At 46.7% G+C, this 19260-nt stretch overlaps 1 protein-coding gene across 1 annotated transcript in view; it reads right to left on the bottom strand.

The window, feature by feature from the left end:
- Positions 1-19260, bottom strand: part of WDR26 (WD repeat domain 26) — a 61188-nt gene that overhangs the window by 20016 nt on the left and 21912 nt on the right. The window contains 7 exon segments of the mRNA XM_083175566.1: positions 1865-1984; positions 3100-3240; positions 7129-7267; positions 7410-7566; positions 7798-7895; positions 9630-9766; positions 11110-11181. Coding sequence (XP_083031692.1) covers positions 1865-1984; positions 3100-3240; positions 7129-7267; positions 7410-7566; positions 7798-7895; positions 9630-9766; positions 11110-11181 — 864 coding nt within the window.

The raw sequence follows: 19260 nt of genomic DNA, 5'->3' as shown, positions 1-19260 counted from the left end.
ACAAGAATATTACTAACACAGGCGCTATGTCAATACACCCGCTTTTAATTTTATTGGGGGGGGGGGGGGGGGGGGGATTGTTCTGCATGCACTCTTATTCTGTGTTGTAACTGTCATACATGTGTACTGCATTAGGTTATACTGTTTTGAACTAAATAAAAAGTAATCCTTTTTGTGCCTCCCAGTTGCTGACGCTGAATGTATGTAAAGGGCAACTTTATCCTGCATATACACCAGTATGCAGATGCAAGATGTCAATCTTAGGTATAAGAAGGATATACCACATACGTCTTATATATACCCAAGATTGACATCTTGCATATGCCGGATAAAGTTGCCCTCTACAGACATTCAGCGTCAGCAACTGGGAGGCACAAAAAGGATTACATTTGACACTACAAGCCCTGCAAGGTATTTTTATCTATTGTCTGGCCAGACATGAACTTACCGAGTCTGCAGCAAGGTAACCATACGGCACACTACTAACCTATATGTGCAGTTAACTGGCTTTGTTACCATAACTAACAAAATAAGATAGAGTTTAACTTTGTGGCAATACGGAACTGTGCCTAAAAAAACGGACTAACCTACTAACATCTGTTCCTCTAAGACCCGGGTACATGTTCTGTACTAACCGCTATAAGAGAACGCAATGAATTAATAGCTTGCTGGGCTCTATACTGAAAGGCTCTGACCATATGTACTGTGTGGCCGCAATAAGCTCTTCTTTTTATTTATTTTAGAAACATAGAATTTGACGGCAAATAAGAACCATTTGGCCCATCTAGTCTGTCCCTTTTTTTACCCTTCAGGTAATCTCAACCCTTTTTAATCCTTATTTCTTTGTAAGGATATTCATATGCCTATCCCAAGCATGTTTAAATTGTTCTACTGTCTTAGCCTCTACCACCTCTGATGGGAGGCTATTCCACTTATCCACTACCCTTTCTGTGAAGTAATTCTTTCGAACATTTCCCCTAAACCTACCTCCCTCCAGTTTCAGTGCATGTCCTCGTGTTTTATTACTTGTTTTCCTTTGAAGAAAATTTCCCTCCTGTACTATGTTTAAACCCTTGATATATTTGAAGATTTCTATCATGTCCCCCTTTCCCTTCTCTGCTCCAAACTATACATGTTAAGATCTTTTAGTCTATCCAGGTAAGTTTTGTGATGTAGGCCATGAACCATTTTAGTTGCCCTTCTTTGGACACTCTCCACTGTATTTATATCCTTCTGAAGATATGGTCTCCAGAACTGGACACAGTATTTCAGATGAGGTCGTACCAATGACCTATAAAGTGGCATTATTACGTCTTTTTTTCTACTACCGATTCCTCTCCCTATGCAATTTTAATTTGTTAATAAATTACTGTTATCTTAATACTCCCATCTTGCGTAGTTTGTCATCCCCCGTGTTTTTTCTGGTTTCTTTCAGATAGGATTTTGAGCAGTCCCTGGCAGACAGCAGCATTAATTGGAGTAATTTGATTTACCTGCAACTCAGCAATTGTATTTAGACACTGGGGAGTCGTGTCATCAGGTTTTTAGCACTGGACTATTGGTACAGTTTTGTTCTATAGACATGCTGCATATTTTAATCAGCAGAAGCATATTGTGCAAATCAGATGCTATTAAACAGAAGCTGCAGCAGTCACATGTATAACGTGACTTGTATCGCATGGAGCATAGCGGTAATAAGTGGACACATCTGTAATCCTATGTGATCAGCACTGAGGTTGTTGGTGTAAGCCCAGTGTTTTGCCTGCGTTCTAGACTCCCTAAAGCTACAGGAGAGGTAAAGGCTAGATACACTGTACTACACGTGGAGGCTTGTAGTTATTGTGGGGAATAAAGCACATCATACGCATTGGTAGAACTGTCCCCGCTGGCCACCGGTCACAAAGCGTTTCCCGTCGGGATTCCAAGCCACGCTCGTCAGACTGTCTTCGTGAGACTGGCTCATCTTTGTCCTCAGTTCACCAGACTAGAAAAAGATGTAGATACAGATAAAACAAATTAACCTCATAGTAAGAGAAAGGTCACTCATAAGTATGGATCAACCATTGCGGGTATTGTTTCTGGTCGGAACAGATCAGCCGGTACAGGTGTATCCTCCTTACACTTGTCCTGTGGGCACCAAATGGCGCAGACAACTGGTACGTTTCCCGTGCTGCTGCATTCTCTCAATGTAACTCCTTAGTTAGCCAATAGCGTAACGGTTGCCCAGGGTTACTGTTGTCAAAAGATTTTGGTATTAAGACACGTGTGTGGCTAAATCTGACCAGTCTTTTGCCCGGTTAACCTGGAATGTGTACAGTTTCCTTCCTTGCGCTAATTTGTCCTCAACATTGCATTGTACGGGGTTCTGTGCAGCGATCAGTATACGGAGAAGTTTGTTAAATGACAGAGTGCTGGCACTGACTGCGCCAACACCTGAAGCGGATGTTGCCCTATCACTACAGCAGGGACCGCTCTGGGGGCGCCAGGCTGGAGGGGAGAGCGTGCATCAGTAAAAGGCTCATTTGCAGTGGGTTCTAGCAGGTATTGCGAGGGGGAGGGGAGTTTTTACTGCTTATACATAGTAGGTACTGCTTCCTGAACCACCTCCGTAACGTGGCTATGAGATACTGGCATGTCTGAGTAATGGCCGGTCCCTCCGGTGCAGGGAGAGACCAATGAGGAAAAAATGACAGCAAGTATGGAGGTCAATATATCTTCATCCCTGGCGACTTACCTACTCCTGGTGGTTCTGTCTGGGCCTCCAGTCCCACCACGTGACTCACTTCCAGGTCAGATGGCCGATCTTCCAGTATTCTGGTAAATATCCCCTAACCCTCCCTCTAGTGACCAACTCCAACTGCTACCGCCCCTTTAATTAGAACAGTTGCCCATTGACACTATTTCTTGTTTACATCATAGATGTAGAAATCGTTAGATTACCCTCTTGAACATTTGGGTAGAGGGGAGACCCTTTGTCATAAGCTGCCTATGCAATGAACAAAAGGCTGCAGCATTACTGTAGTTCTATGATGAAAGGCCTGTACTGCAGTCACAGATATCAGCAGCACAATACTAATGTAACATTTGGCACCACCGTACCTGTACATTCCACAGCCACAGCTCCGAGCAGTCGTCTGGGCCGCAAGCAACTAGATAATTGTCGTCTGGGCTCCAGGCTAGGTAGGAAACACCGTAAGCATGGCCTTCTAGTGTCTTCAGTAACTTCAGCTGGTGTGTGTCCTGGGGAAAGACAACAATTCATAAGCAGAGAAAAGACCCAACAAGGAGTTATGGGGAGAGTTCTTCAGAGGTGCCCCTGCTCCTCACAACAACAGCTTGGTGTCCTCTTATAAGTCATGTGACCCCTTAATTGTCAAGGACATCCCAATGACAGGTCTTACCCATTTCCAGTAGGGTCAGGTCAATTTACAGTACTGGTTTTCAAGTACCGACCCATACAGCTGCCTGCACAAGACGCAAATGCCGGGTGCACACTACTAGATGTGCGTACTTATCCACATAGCAGCGTGGGAAACCCGGCAATGGTATGTGCATTCCCACATGCCGATGCCAGCAGAGGCCATGCTGTGCCCTTCGTAGCAATGTCTTCTGTCATCTTGCATGTGCAGACTGAGGAGGTCACCGACTAATCGGGGTCGTAGGAATACTCCGTGATAGCGAATACACATCAGACAATATGAAGGTGGTCATTTTGAACCATTTAAACTGTCAAATTCGTTCATAATATCGTCTAGTGTGCACTCTGCTTGGCAGTTATTTTTTCACTGCTCTACAGCATCACTGGGGGAAACGGGGACTCTTACTAAAGAATAATGGATGCTGCGTTGGGGTTATCGAATAGCCGCGCATGCGCACATTACGCATGTGCAAGCAGTCCTTAGAAGCATAGCCAGCGATGGCTCACAATTGATTGACAAGCGCTGGGAGGTTTTTTTCTGTTCTCCCCACAGAGATGGTCAGCCTTTGCAGCGCTGCATGCGGGAAGAATTTCACTTGTACAGGGCAGAGTTTACCTACGAGTGATCAGGTCTGAATCAGGCCCATAGTGTGTACGGGGCTCATTACAGCCTTCGTCAGGTGGAGAGTTCCCTGTCTGGCTGGGTTTTGGTTCATCGAGTCAGTGTCTAGGTCAACATGAAGTTTTTTTTTATTTTATTTAAGTACTACCATGCGCCAGAAATGTTACCCATCAAAATTAAATTTAGGACCCCCCCCCCAAACCACCTGACCCCTAATCATTAGTCCTACCGAATCAATCCACAGTAAATAGCGTAAACCAAGCTAATGGTAAAGACCCCAAAATAAATAAATATACCCCATAACAATAGGGGTTTGTACCCATGTATATAACAGTACAAGCAGATACAGGAGAGGTGACTGACAAACCAGCACCAACCACCCAGATTGTTATGTACAGCTCTGATCATTTATGAGCCCCTCCTATAAACACAACTCATTCCTATACGTCTGAGCACAATTAACATTCCTATCCTGTTACAGGTCTTATGGAAAGGAACACTGACCTCTTTCATAATGCGCTAATTAACCCACTTCAGTCATCTTACACAACAGTACCGCGTGCCAAGCAACTCACTGCCTGCCCTAATCCTGCAGCACCAGGTGTCACACATACCGGGAGAGCACGAGAAGTGGCACACACAGGCAACAATACCGAGAGAGTACGAGAAGTGGCACAAACAGGCAACGAGAGAGAGAGAGCGCGAGAAGTGGCACACACAGGCAACAATACCGAGAGAGCGCGAGAAGTGGCACACACAGGCAACAATACCGAGAGAGCGCGAGAAGCGGCACACACAGGCAACAATACCGAGAGAGTACGAGAAGCGGCACACACACAGGCAACAATACCGAGAGAGCAGGAGAAGCGGCACACACACAGGCAACAATACCGAGAGAGCAGGAGAAGCGGCACACACACAGGCAACAATACCGAGAGAGCACGAGAAGCGGCACACACAGGCAACAATACCGAGAGAGCACGAGAAGCGGCACACACACAGGCAACAATACCGAGAGAGCACGAGAAGTGGCACACACACAGGCAACAATACCGAGAGCACGAGAAGTGGCACACACACAGGCAACAATACCGAGAGAGCACGAGAAGCGGCACACACACAGGCAACAATACCGAGAGAGCACGAGAAGCGGCACACACACAGGCAACAATACCGAGAGAGCACGAGAAGTGGCACACACACAGGCAACAATACCGAGAGAGCACGAGAAGTGGCACACACACAGGCAACAATACCGAGAGAGCACGAGAAGAGGCACACACAGGCAACAATACAGAGGGAGCGCGAGAAGTGGCACACACACACACCCCAATACCAAGAGAGCATGAGAAGTGACACACACAGGCAACAATACCAGTAGCACGAGAAGTCACACACACACACACACACACACCCCCCACAATACCGAGAGAGCATGAAAAGTGACACACACACACCACAATACCGAGAGATCATGAGAACTGACACACACACACACACACACACACCACAATACCGAGAGATCATGAGAACACACACACCACAATACCAAGAGAGCATGAAAAGTGACACCCACAGGCCACAATACCAGTAGCACGAGAAGACACACACACCACAATACCGAGAGAGCACGAGAAGTGACACAAACACACAGGCAACAATACCAGTAGCACGAGAAGACACACACACCCCACAATACCGAGAGCACGAGAAGTGACACACAGGCAACAATAGCGGGAGAGCGAGAAGTGACATACACAGGCAATAATACAGAGAGAACATGAGAAGTGACACACACACACACACACACACACACACACCCCCCACAATTCCGGAAGAGCGAGAAGTGACACACAGACAATACCAGGAGCATGAGAAGTGACACACACAGGCAACAATACCGAGAGAGCACGAGAAGTGATACACAAACAATAGCAGGAGAGCGAGAAGTGACACACAGGCAATAATACCGGGGGCATGAAAAGTGCCACACAAACCCACAGACAACATGAGAAGTGACCCACAGGCAACAATACCGGGAGAGCGAGAAGTGACACACACACAGGCAACAATACCAGGAGCATAAGAAGAAGTGACACACACACACACACACACACCACAATACCGGGAGCATGAAAAGTGGCACACACACAGGCAACAATACAGAGGAAACATGAGAAGCGGCACACAGACAATACCAAGGCAGCGAGAAGTGAGACACACATACGCAACAATACCGAAAGAGCACGAGAAGTGACACAAACACACATGCAACAAAACCGGGAGCATGAGAAGCAACATACAGGCAACAATACCGGGAGCATGAGAACACAAAGCAGTCCACCCTACCCAATTAAATGAACATATAAACCAGTGACATGCCCCTAAGTAAGGATTATTGACAGGTGGTCTAATGTGTGTAGGCTACTTCTGAGGAGACAAACTAAACTATATCACAGCAGCTAATGAGTCACTGGGTGAAAGAAGTGGAGACCGAGGCTGTAACACTTGCATCCAGTGGCTGAGGACGAGGGGCAGGGAGTGGCTGGCATTCTCTCCTCCAGTTAGGGGCAGCTGTGAAGTTGGCGTTAAGCCATACTATGCTGCGTGACTTGGCAGCATGAAAAGTCTGGCCAGGCTGCCTGAGAAATCTAGTGAGGGGAGAACACAGCCCTCCTTCCCTAAAACACCGCTTTTTATTGCCGGTGTTCTTTGGAGAATTTGCCATATAGGTATAAGCACACAGCAATACAAATAAGCATTATATTCTGCTAAATATTCTGAAAATGGGCAACGCGATTTTGGGATCCTTTCGGTCCTCTCTCAAAACAAATAGTGTGTTATGGTTCTATATTTTTTTTTAAATAAGAACCCGAATAGCAGCACAAACAGTTAAAAAGTTGTTAACATTTCTCATCGACACGATATAAAACAGGAGACTGCGACCAACCCCAAACTCTCATTGTTTACGCTGAGCAAGCATTGGCCAAGTTACTGTACAAATGACAGGCTCGAGTAACATGACCTTACTCAGCCACAGCGTGATCAGGGACCGTGGTAAAAGCTACAAAGGAACGGCAATACTTACTGGATCGACCTGCCAAATAATAACAGTTGTGTCTTTTGATCCTGTTGCTAGTTTAGTGCCGTCGTTGGAGAACTTACAGAACCAGACTTCGTTGCAGTGCTCTGTAAGGACTTGCTGAGTGAAGCATGGAAACTGCTTCCTTCAAAAGGGGAAAAAAAAAAATAAGTGAAGCGGGTTATAATAGTCATGTCGAATTTCTCTTCATTCCACTAAGACACAAAAAACATTTCTCTGGGTTTTACGGGGTCAGGACCGCAGGTGACTGACCGGACGTCACTTACCTGCTGCAGACATGATCAATCAGCAGGGAGACCGAGTCCAAACTATTGTCTAGTTTTGTGTTGTGGTAGAGGCACCGATCTCTCTGCAGCTCCACCGCCTGGCGCAGCAGCGTTTGCAGGCGTCTGGGGGGCAGCATCACGGATGGCGGTAGGTATGCTAAGAAAAGAAAAAAGAAAAAAAAATCCCTCAAGCACAAAGGACAATGTATGGACGCTATACACAAACACAATTACACACAGCTGAAAGAAAAAACACCTGTGATGAAAACATCTGTCATAAGTACACACTACTAGAAGGTTAAAACAGACAACAGATAGGAAAAGAGAAAGTGCTTGCATAAAAGTGGTAAGAGAACAGCTACGAGGCAGAAGAGACAGAAGTACTTACTCTGGAGTTTATCGAGCAGTTTTGAGCGCGACACAGTCCCTTTACCTTCCCACTCTGCCTTCGCGCGTAGGTCTTCTGCGTGGCTACACATTAAATACCTGCCGGAACAACAAACTGGCCCATTAATATGGAGAGAGCAGTACTATAGTGGCTAATTGACAATGTTTCCTACCCCAATAACTGATCATTTCTGTTATATTACATATAGACGATCTGGTATCTGGTCTTATTATTGGAGTGACTACACAACGCCACATGCAGGAGCACACAGTGCGGCATAAGAGGAAGCGTGAACACCAAGATCTCTTTCGTGACCACTCCATGGTGACTTGGGCTACAACTCTGCAGGCCATGCACCCTCCACGGACAACCTCTTTACCTCCAAATAGGAGGTTCACCCAGTGTCATGGGTTTAGGATTAATGCTGCTGTAAGTGTCTATACCAGTGGTTCCCAACCCTGGTCCTCAAGTACCCCCAACAGTGCATGTTTTGCAGGTCTCCACACAGAATCACAAGTGCTATAATTAGCTGCACCTGTGGATCTTTTCAAATGTGCCTGAATAATGAGTGCACCTGCCGGGTGACCTGGAAAACGTGCACTGTTGGGGGTACTTGAGGACCAGGGTTGGGAACCACTGGTCTATACGAATGATGGCAGTTGGCATACAGTCAGTGGGTAAAGCAGGTTCCTGCTTGCAAACGAACCACCACAGAATCCCACTTAATATAAAGGTATGTAGTCAGGCTACGGCAATTACACATCGCATGGTACCGAGTATTCGTGTTCCCACCAAGACCATTTTTTTTTTTAAAGTTACTGAATGTGCGGTGCCCTTTGTGGACCGCTGATATGCTGCTGAGCAGTCTGGGGCGCAGGGGACGCACAGATGGCTGTAGGCATATTGTACTGTGGCACTGCCCACCAACTGGAGCGCGGATGCCAGAAACCGGGGTCAGTGATTGGCTTACAAGCTGGGCCATATTTGAAATGGTGGGAGAAGCTTGAGATTTGCTTCTCCACTCAGATATGTAAGGAGGCGGTAGCAGAAGACACGGGCCGGGGTGGTGAGTATTATTGGGACACTATCTATGTCTCTACTGGCAGGGAGCATTTCGGTCTGCAGCACTACTAGGGATGGGTTGGTTACAAATGTATTTTCGGTTTAAAGTGCCCTACCACCTGATAAAATAGGCCCTGCTCGGTGATCAGCACTAGGGAAGCCAATCCCGTGGCATTTCTTCCAATCCCAGGATTAAAAAAAAAAAAAGGAGCGCATGACCCTGACCACGTCACGCTGTGCAGAGCCGCACAGCCGGGTAGCTGCCTAGCATTACACTGTGCATACACAATCCTGAAATTTAAATACCAGCAATTTGGGGACAAAATCCTAGGATCCCCCTGGGATTGATCACCCTAAAAAGCAAAAAAATTCTAGAGTGAATACTAGAATTTGACCCATTTTGGAGAAGGTGGTTAATGCAGCAGCCAAATCACCGTCAAACTGTCAAGTTACGAGCTGGTTTGAAAAATGTCATGATCACCTTCAACTTTATGACTGCACCAGGCTGAATACATCTACCCCAAAGACTTTTGTGGGTTCAAAATAATTCACCCCAAAATGTGCCATTATGCTGCATGTTAGATTTTAAGGTCATTATTCCCAGTACTAGATATAAAGTTCCTCCCTGAAAACGTTGGCAAAAGAAACTGAATCCTAAAACCTCAGGACTGAATGTTAGCCCTGAAGAGAGCTGACCAGCTACAATACTCTGTTAGGCAGGTAGTGTCTAGCGCCGGCCCCAGTATCACACACAGGAAACAGACTCTTACCCACTGAGAACATGAATTCTCTCTGTATTGTATTTCAGGGGCGTCAGCTCACAGCGTAAGACCTGCAGGGCTTCCAAGACCTTCCCATCTTCTAAGTACTCCAAGTACTTCTGCTGCAGCAGCAAGAACTTCATCCTCTGGAAGAGATGGTACACTCATAAATACGCACAGTCCTGCACCATGGTTAATACCACTGCATTCAACTTACCCAACTGTCACATTAGAGACTGACAAAGCCCTGGTATTGCTCTGGGGAACTGGGGCTATGAATTGGTTGGTAGCCCACAAGACAGCTCCCGCTGCTGTGTGGACATATGCAAAAAACATAACCCACCCAATCCTACTGCTCCCTGTGACAGCTGATCAGCAGAATAGAGCACTGCAACTGATTAACGCCAACATCTTGTACCATTGTGGCTTCAGCGGCATACTGTACTTCACGTTACAGATGCAACAGGTAAAGCAATACATATCTGTGGTACTGGTCAGAGGGGACGCCTAGATCCTGTAATGGTGAGCAGCACGCTCCTTGCGCCACACCACACAGACCAGAGTTCTAGAAAACATTTCTAGTACTATACTCAAAATACTTTAATGTTCCTGTTATGGGGGAGGTTGGGCCAGTAAAGAGAAGAGAATGATTCCACTGCTCACCAAATTGTAAAGTTTATGGGCAGCAGAAAAAGTTATATTAATTTGGGTTTATCAATATGTGCCGAATTCAGAAATTTAATCAGTTTTTCAATTGGCTACGGTTCGAGGTACTATTCAAGAAGCCGAGCGCCGTGTCTGCTAACATTTGCGTTGCTGACTATATCCATGGACGAATTATTTTTTGGTTGTCCATTTAAATTAAGCCGCAAAACATGTTATGTTAAAGTGTAATGTTTCCTTTATACCACATAAAAGGTTTGCAAACCATGGGTAGAGGACCTATGGGCTATTTCACACGCTCCGGCTGCTGCCGGGCGGGGAAACCCCGCACGGCCAAATGCCGTGCCGCACACCGTAGTTCATAATGGACACAATTGTGTCCATTCACACAGGACAGCCACCCAGTTGCAGCCGGATCCCACCACTGGAAGGTAAGGCTGCCGGGCTGTGGCTATCATGTAAACTGCTGTATGCGGCACGGCTTCCTGGCAGCGTGGGGTCTCGCCGCCCGGCAGGAGCCGGAGCATGTGAATTAGCCCTATGAGTTAGTATGTCCTTCCCATGCGTTTTCTCTGGGTACTTCAAGCCCCATACACAATACCCAAACATACATTGTGGTAATTTTCGGACAAAAAAATAAATAATTTTTTTTTACTGCAGAACCTTAGTAGAACCCTTAGCTCAGCAGGTCATTACACCCTATAGACAGGTTTACAGGAATTAATGCTTAAGGCCAACTGTTTCTTATATGGAGTATAGAGCACCTTAAAAAGGGGAAAATGTTCCACAAAGTACCAATACTGTAGGATATACACACATTACTCACCCGAATAACGTCTGCAGTTGGGCAGGACGAGGAATGCTCGCTCCCTGAGCCCCCAGCGGCTGGACGACAGGACTGTAAATAGAGTAATCAATCAATTCACAATTGTTTGACCAACAAAAACAGGAGGAAGCCGGAACTATTATCATATACAATATAACAGACAAAAACCAATACTAACCAGGATCCCCCCCACAAACTTTATTAGACTCGAAAAAAAGTCGTGTTGACTAGCTGGTTACCAGGCGCTGCTGCCATGTTAACCCATTGGTCTGGGAATGTATCCCGTAAGCTATAGGTTACTGCCCGTTAACACATTCATTTACCAGGCGAGAAGATAGGGTCTCTAACTGAACAGCTCCCGATAAGAGCTGCCCTTTGTGATGGCGGGTGGTCAGACTTCTCGGCCTGTGACGCAGCGTCTGATCCCTCTCACAGTGCAGCAGAGAGAAGCCCATAGGACTATGAGAATCAACTTTATTGGCCATGTGTGCTTGCGCACACTAGGAATTTTTTGTGGATATACAGTGCAGCATCAAGCAGGGATAAAGGGGGAGAATTACATTCATTACATTGAGACGTTACATGCGGGGAACACATACCTGCCAAGCAGCACAGCACCTAGGCAGCCATCCGTGGCGCCACTGGTCGCTTCAGCAGCCAGGTAGGTTACAATATAAGCAGGGACAGTATACTGGCACACAGAGAACATATACCTACCAAGCTGCACAGCGCCTAGGCAGCCATCAGCGGCGCCACTGGTCGCTGCAGCAGCCTGGAAGGTAACAGTATGAGCAGAGACATCGCAGTTATAGCAGAGACAGTACAATTATCACACGGGGGACAGGGGATAAGAGGTTACATGTGGCTGAGTGCACAGATCCGAGGCAGCCATTTGACTATGGGGTCGTTCTAGCTACAGCTGTTACCTCCGCACTGCAGGCCTGCCAGTGGGGCTTTAGTCCATTCAGAAATGTGGTAAAATCTCAGAAAACCAGCGGCTCTCGAATTTTTTTTAGTACATCCCACCCAAAAGACATTAAAGGGGTTTATTTATCAGTAATTCGGATATGGACTCAAATCTTTTTGTCTACTATTACAAGTTGTTCCTGGTATGTAGAAAAAGACCTTGCCTTAATAGGTTGTACCTGAAGGCCCTGTGCTAGCATGTAGCATTAACTTTAAGCAATTATATGACACAGAGCAGGTGATATTATCATGTAGCGGTAGGGACAGACAGCAGAGCGGCTTAATCTCATCTTTGCAAACTGACATCTGTGGATTCCAATTATCACGTAGATCCAAATCACAACCGCAGATTCCTTTCTGTGTACTAGGAGAGGGGAGGTTGTCCTTTTGTGTCTGGAATCACCTCTCCCTTTCAGGCACCAGTGACAACCTACTAAATGGATTCGGCATCCACAAAATGATTTACTCTATATTGATATGGTGCCACAAGGGTTCTGCAGGACGCAGACTCCATATACCATGGGTTTTCAACCGGTGGCCCTCCAGATGTCGTGAAACTACAGGTTCCAACATGCATTGCAACATTTTTTCCTATAAGAGCATGCCAAAAACCCTTAGGGCATGCTGGGATATGTAGTTCCACAACATCTGGAGGGCCACAGGTTGAAGACCTGTGCCATATACACAAATGAGCAAAACAGGACAAAGGGGTATATATATTCAATGGAGCTCGGGTTGGCCCTCCAGATGTCGTGAAACTACAGGTTCCAACATGCATTGCAACATTTTTTCCTATAAGAGCATGCCAAAAACCCTCAGGGCATGCTGGGATATGTAGTTCCACAACATCTGGAGGGCCACAGGTTGAAGACCTGTGCCATATACACAAATGAGCAAAACAGGACAAAGGGGTATATATATTCAATGGAGCTCGGGTTTGGACAGCGAGGAAAAGCCATCCTCACTGTCCAGCCCCTCGCCGTATTCAACGTTCCGGGAAAACAGTCGTCGGATTCCCCAGAATGACCAGGTTCACCGCAAATGCAGCGAGCCTTGCCGTTTGACAGCCACAAAGGTGGAAACGGCGATTGAAGGGGGAATCAGGCTAGGACGGCGAGCTATCAGCACCGCTCATCATCATCATAGCATGGAATATACCCCAATGTAGTACAAGTGCATGGTATAGAAACATCGCTGCATCTGCAAACTGGACACGGAAATGACAATTAAGGTGACAGACTGAAGGTTAGGTGCGGAGAGAATAGAGTAGAAGATAGTCTAAGAAAGAAGAAAAAAAAATACGAGGTGAGAGGTTACATTCCGAAGGCGGAGGGGCAGACAGACAAGAGGGACACTGATGGGGTATGGGTTACGGGCATGGAACAGAGGGTTAGGAGGATACACTGCTAGGCTTGATGATGATGTGAGGACTGACATATCTTTCTTCCATGTGACTGTCCATTCTTGAATATTGCTCCCTCCCCAACATGATCAGTCGCCCAGGTGAGAAGCAATATGAATTCAGAAGACAAGTGAAAAGAAGGGATAGAAATATATTGTAATATTTATTTATTCCAGTATTACACTCTGTAAATGACACCGCCAGGAGCATTGGCAAACCCTACAGAATGAGGGGCGGGGTTTCAGCCAGCGCCGGAGCTGATTGGACAAGATCCATCTGCCCCGGCAGTTTATGGCTGAAGTAAGGATTTAAGAGAAAGAAATGTAGTTTTCTTTATTCACTACTGCTCTCAGGGCTATTCAAGAAAAAGTAAGGATTTTCCTCATAACCACACTCAAATGGCATTATATAGGGTAAGTAACGGTTTCCTGCATGGCCAAATAAGTGCTGTAGAGGGCCGGCTTGCTCCTCTACAATGCAATGTTGTAGAAGTCAGAACTTAACGGAGAAGAGATTTGCTTTTTTCTCAGATGACCTCTTCCTTCACTGCTGGGATACATAAATCATATACAGATGTCCCTGTTATTTAAGTGAAAAATAGCTTGACAAATACACCAACAGTTGGACAGTAATACACAACTTGCTTAATGCAACTTATTGGTTTATTGGTCTATTGTAGGCGCTTACTGTGAAGGGGGGGGGGGGGGGGGGGGGGGGGATCTATACAATAAAGATTAGCCCATCCTGTGCAAGCGCCTGTAATAGACCAATAAATTGATTTGAGCAACTTGCTGTTCTTCTGCATCACTGTCCTGGGAGCCAGGTGTAGGACCAATATTTGGAGAACATGCTGGTCCTTGTATTACCACATGGAGCCTCCTGGGTGGTCTGTTGGCGTTTAGTTCTGAAAGCAAAAGATGTAGGGATAGATAGATATACCTGTAACTCAAAACGGGTACTATTATCATGCAGTGTTCGGACCACTACCGTGTTTCCCCGATAAGCCCTACCTCGAAAATCCCATTTTCCCAAGTGCCTGCACTAAACTACCAGTACAATGCCTCCAGCTCTGCCCCCGCCCCACCCACCACAGCCCTGCATGAAAGGGATGCTGCTGCGGTAGCAGCCCTGGTACCGGTGAAGCCTCCCGGTCCCGGGGATGCATTGCTCATGTGACGTCACCGCGCACCATCCAAGCGGCGTCTGTAGGGTACAAAGGCAGGAGCAGAGTGACAGCGGAAAGGATGAAAAACATGGAAGGAAATGAAATGAAGTTGTGCTGAAAGTAGAAGGTGAGGGGCAGGACTGAGGAGCAGAATGTGGATGAAAGCAGAACTGGGTGGCAATAAAATAAGCCCTACCCCAAAAATAATGGGTGTTTTTTGGACCAAAAAAATAAACAAATAACACTGTCTTTTTAATCGGGGAAACACTGTACATCCGGCGCTGTTAAGTGGCTGGTGATTTGATCATTACAGGATGTGATCAGCATTCTAGTGGTCACTATATGGATAGGGGAGGGTAAGTATACCTACCTGACCCCCCATCGGATGCCAGCATCCCAATCATATAGGATCTCTGCTGGGGGAATGCTGTGTGGTTTAGATCCACTTAGAACAGAGGTGGAAAAGTACAAATCCCAGGAACACCCTGTATTCAGTGTGGTAAAAGGTCACCACAATACACAGATCATAGGAGAAAGCACAGATTATATAACCAAGCCAGACACAGCTACAGAACAAATGTAGTGTAAAGTCTCCACTTCACACAAGGGTGATATTGGGGAGGTTTGAAGGGACACACACACACACACACACACACACACACACACACACACACACACACACACACACACACGTTTCTGCATGTACACAAATCCTGCACTACAAGGTCATGCTGGGAATTGCACATGAATTACATAGAACATGAACAGAAATCCCGTTCGATAAGAGGTGCACAGTGCAGACCGAAGGAGGCAGATGTTACCCAGCTGCCAGCCCACACAGTACAGTTCAGCAACAGGTAACTGGAACCTCACTGAGGTCTAACCACACTTGTTTTACAGTGACAGACTGTCCCTTTAAACTTCAGGGTTGACAAACATCTGTATGGTTACCTCACTTCCCCCCTCCCCCCACCACAGCACAGGAAGCTGGTCAGACTCAACCAAAAACACAGGCAATGCAGCAGTCAGCTGATAGCAGATTCACAACAACAGACGTCACAGGGAAGCTGGAAAGTGTTGGTTTGTGAGGCCAGAAAGGCAGACCGCAAGCAGTAGAGATTTATCCGCCTGTACCATGCAGCCCTGCCCGACTAGTCATACAAACAGAAACGAGCACATCCTCTGTATGCGTCCTGCATACAAATACACCAGAAACATGGGTGTAGATCTTAAAGAGGAGGAGGGGGGGGGGGGGGGGGGGGGGGGTGTCCCCAAATGGACATAGGGGCAAGATGTAAACAAAGGGATCATTATAGATGGATGTTTCCTTCTGTAGCTCACTGATGCATCCTCTCCTGCACCACACTCCTTACTAGTGAGGGCCAGAGTTTGAAAAGCCCAACCCATTAATTTATATATAATAAATAAATAAAAACCACACACACACACACACACACACACACACACACACGAAAAGCAACACAAAAAACAAGGGCCAACACAACGTAAAAACTTCTATAGAAAACAAACCTCAGGGAGCAGAGACTACAGAGGAAGCATCTGGACAAGGTCAATGCCAACTTGATGCCCACCTCAAATCACAGAGCCAGATTGCACCTACATATAGTGGCAAGACTTTCCAGGACAGCTCGCGGCAGCAGCGCAGCTGTCCTGTAAAATTTCCAGACATACAACAGAAGCAGTTAAAGAAGAATAAGGCATTTGCTTTTGTAAACCAACCTTGCCCCATGTTTGACCATCAGATCACCCACCTTGTAGCCATTAGGCCTCCCCAAAATACCTCTGACCACTACTTCCTGTGAAAGGGGGTGGCGAAGAGAAAACTGTACTTGTGTAATAGCACCGTGCATGGCTAAGCTATGTTTTCAGCCCAACGGCTGCCTAGCGTAGTGACTGCGCGGCAGCCCGGCTCTGTCCCCAGCTTCCATGGCAAGCCTATTGAGCGCCTCACACAGCGCAGGTAACTGCCAGATCTGTGCTCGCGGACGTCGGCGGAGAGGGGATCATGCGGGCGCCGGCGGAGAGGAGCTCCAGCTGTCTGAGACGCAGGTGCGTCTCCATAGATATTGCGGCAGGGTACAGCAACCCTGCCGACTGGGTTAGGGGTATGCGGGCGCACGTGCGCCTCTTGCACAAAGGGGGTATTCAGGCGCACGTGCGCCTCTTGCACAATAAAGGAGGCATTTGCCAGTGCTCCGTGTTACATACTGACAAATGCCTCCTTTTCATACCCCCACTATCCCCGTCAGCATGGAGTTTATTATATAAAGTGTGGCGTGCGGACACTGAACACATGTAAAATAATCCGTGTCCGCTCGCTACACTTCATAAAAAAAATCAACTCCACGACGACATGGATAGTGGGGGTGAATGCGTCCGCTCGCCACGCTTCGGGTTGGCATGGATAGTGGGGGTGTTTGTCATGTCAGCCAGGTTTAAAATGGTCAATGGTGCCCACACAATGTAATAAGCGCTGACTGACTACGCTAACTACGTAAGCTCTGGCTAAGCGCAAACGGGCACGAACACTACACTATGTTGACTGTGCTGGGCGCCCAAACACTACGCTGATTCTGACAGCACCGCTACGCTAACTTCGTAACGGGCGCCGTGCGAATACACAAGTACCGAGAAAACAGTGTCCTCTCTTCTGATCAGATGAGCCCTGTGGGAGCTCTCTGCATCCACGCATGCAGTCCTGTCCCCCTCCCCCATAGCCACCAATATGTTCTATATTTTGGCATACAGGACCCTCCATGTAATGGAGCATAAAGGGAAGAGGATTGACTATTCTGTTAAGTCTAATAAATAGATGACCTGACTGCACAGTAAGGTAAGACCTGGAGGGTCACACCGAGCCTGGGCCACCTCTTTTTTTTTTTTTTACACTGGTTAGATGTATCTGGACATACTGCGTGCCATTGGGATGGAATAATTTAGTTAATGTCTCGAGGGTTGTTTTTCTTCACCCCACAGTATGCCAGAGTCTTGTGCTGGCAGCGGGCAGTCACAACATGGGCAGACTGGAACTTCCCAGAGGGTACTCACAAGGCTAGGTGGGAGGAAGTAGAGGGGTCCTGGACCCCTGAGGCTGCTAGAGCAATCCTAGCAGGTAGGTGGATTGGAGCGCACTCTGCTGTTACGGCACAGAATAGGAACACGTCACTTTCTTAGCAGGGCCAGAGAAAGACAGAAATCATAAGAAAAGGGAAAGCCTGTGTATCAGCATGGGAATATAGAAACAAAGCCCACATTGTACCCTTCTACATGTACCCCAGCCAATAAAATAAAAAAAAGGTACTTGTTTCCTAGCACGGCGCCCACGATATTAAGTTGTATGACATCGCATGACATATGCCCGCATGCGATTTTTAATTGTATAAGCACCCTAATGGGTGCTTATATTGTTAAATGCACCCCCACTATCCACGCCACCCCGAAGCGTGGCGAGCGCAGCGGTACGCGTCCTCCCGACCTTTTCATACCCCCACTATCCACGTTGGCGTGGAGTTGCTTTTATATAGTGTGACGAGCGCACGCGGAATACATGAAGTAATCGGCGGGGCTCGCTGCGCTCGCCACACTATATAAAATCAACTCCACGCCGACGTGGATAGTGGGGGTATGAAAAGGTCGGGAGGACGCGTACCGCTGCGCTCGCCACGCTTCGGGTTGGCGTTGATAGTGGGGGTGCTTTTAACATTGTAAGCACCCATTATGGTGCTTATACAATTAATCTTATAGGGGGCACATTTAACATGAAAAACACCCATTAGGGTACTTATACGATTTTAAAATCTTATACCATCGTATATGGTATCCAATTTAAAATTGTATAACATCGGCTGCCATCGCGTAACATCATATGCGAACCGATGGGCGTCGTGCTAGGAAACAAGTACCCCCCCCCAAAAAAAAAAAAAATCAAAGATTACACATCTCGCTGGACTGAGAATCTGGTTGGACACATTTTTCTGTGTGCAATCCCATGGAGTCCATAAAAATATAAAAATACATATCCTGTTGGCCATATGTATACACTTTGGAGTCCTACATTAACAGTCGGCAGATTAGAGAATTCATGTGACGCATTTTACGAAAAAAAAAAAAAAAAAGGTAACGGGTAATTGGGAGGCCGGGGTGGCTGTTCAGGGGGCAGGAGATGTTTCACAGCAATGTCAAGTATTCAGATTTGTTGCACAGAGAGATCACAGGACAGCCACAAAGTTGTTCAAAGCTGGAAAAATGGGTTTCTAGAAGTTTAAATGGCCATTGTCCTGAGCGTTTTGCAATGGATCACTTCTATACATCTGCATTGTACAATGAATGACAGCGTGACAGGCTACACAACAGACGTTCTCTGCCTGACACAGAATGACCCATCAGCCATCTCCGATCAGGTTTCAGACAAACTTTTTCTATTTTTAACAAGGCACACACACACACACACACACACTTCTACACTAATAGGAGGGCATAGATTTTAGGCCAGATATCACTGTATGTAAGTAATAAGGTGCAGGCCAAGCATCTCCTGCAGATAAAGGACAGCACATTTCATCCCTCTGCCACATGCAGCTAGTAACACTACAACCAG

The sequence above is a fragment of the Crinia signifera genome, chromosome 3 (genome assembly GCF_055691185.1).
Source record: "Crinia signifera chromosome 3, ASM5569118v1, whole genome shotgun sequence".
NCBI lineage: Eukaryota > Metazoa > Chordata > Amphibia > Anura > Myobatrachidae > Crinia > Crinia signifera.
Note: the sequence above shows the minus strand (reverse complement) of the source record. Positions and strands in the feature narration are given on the sequence as shown.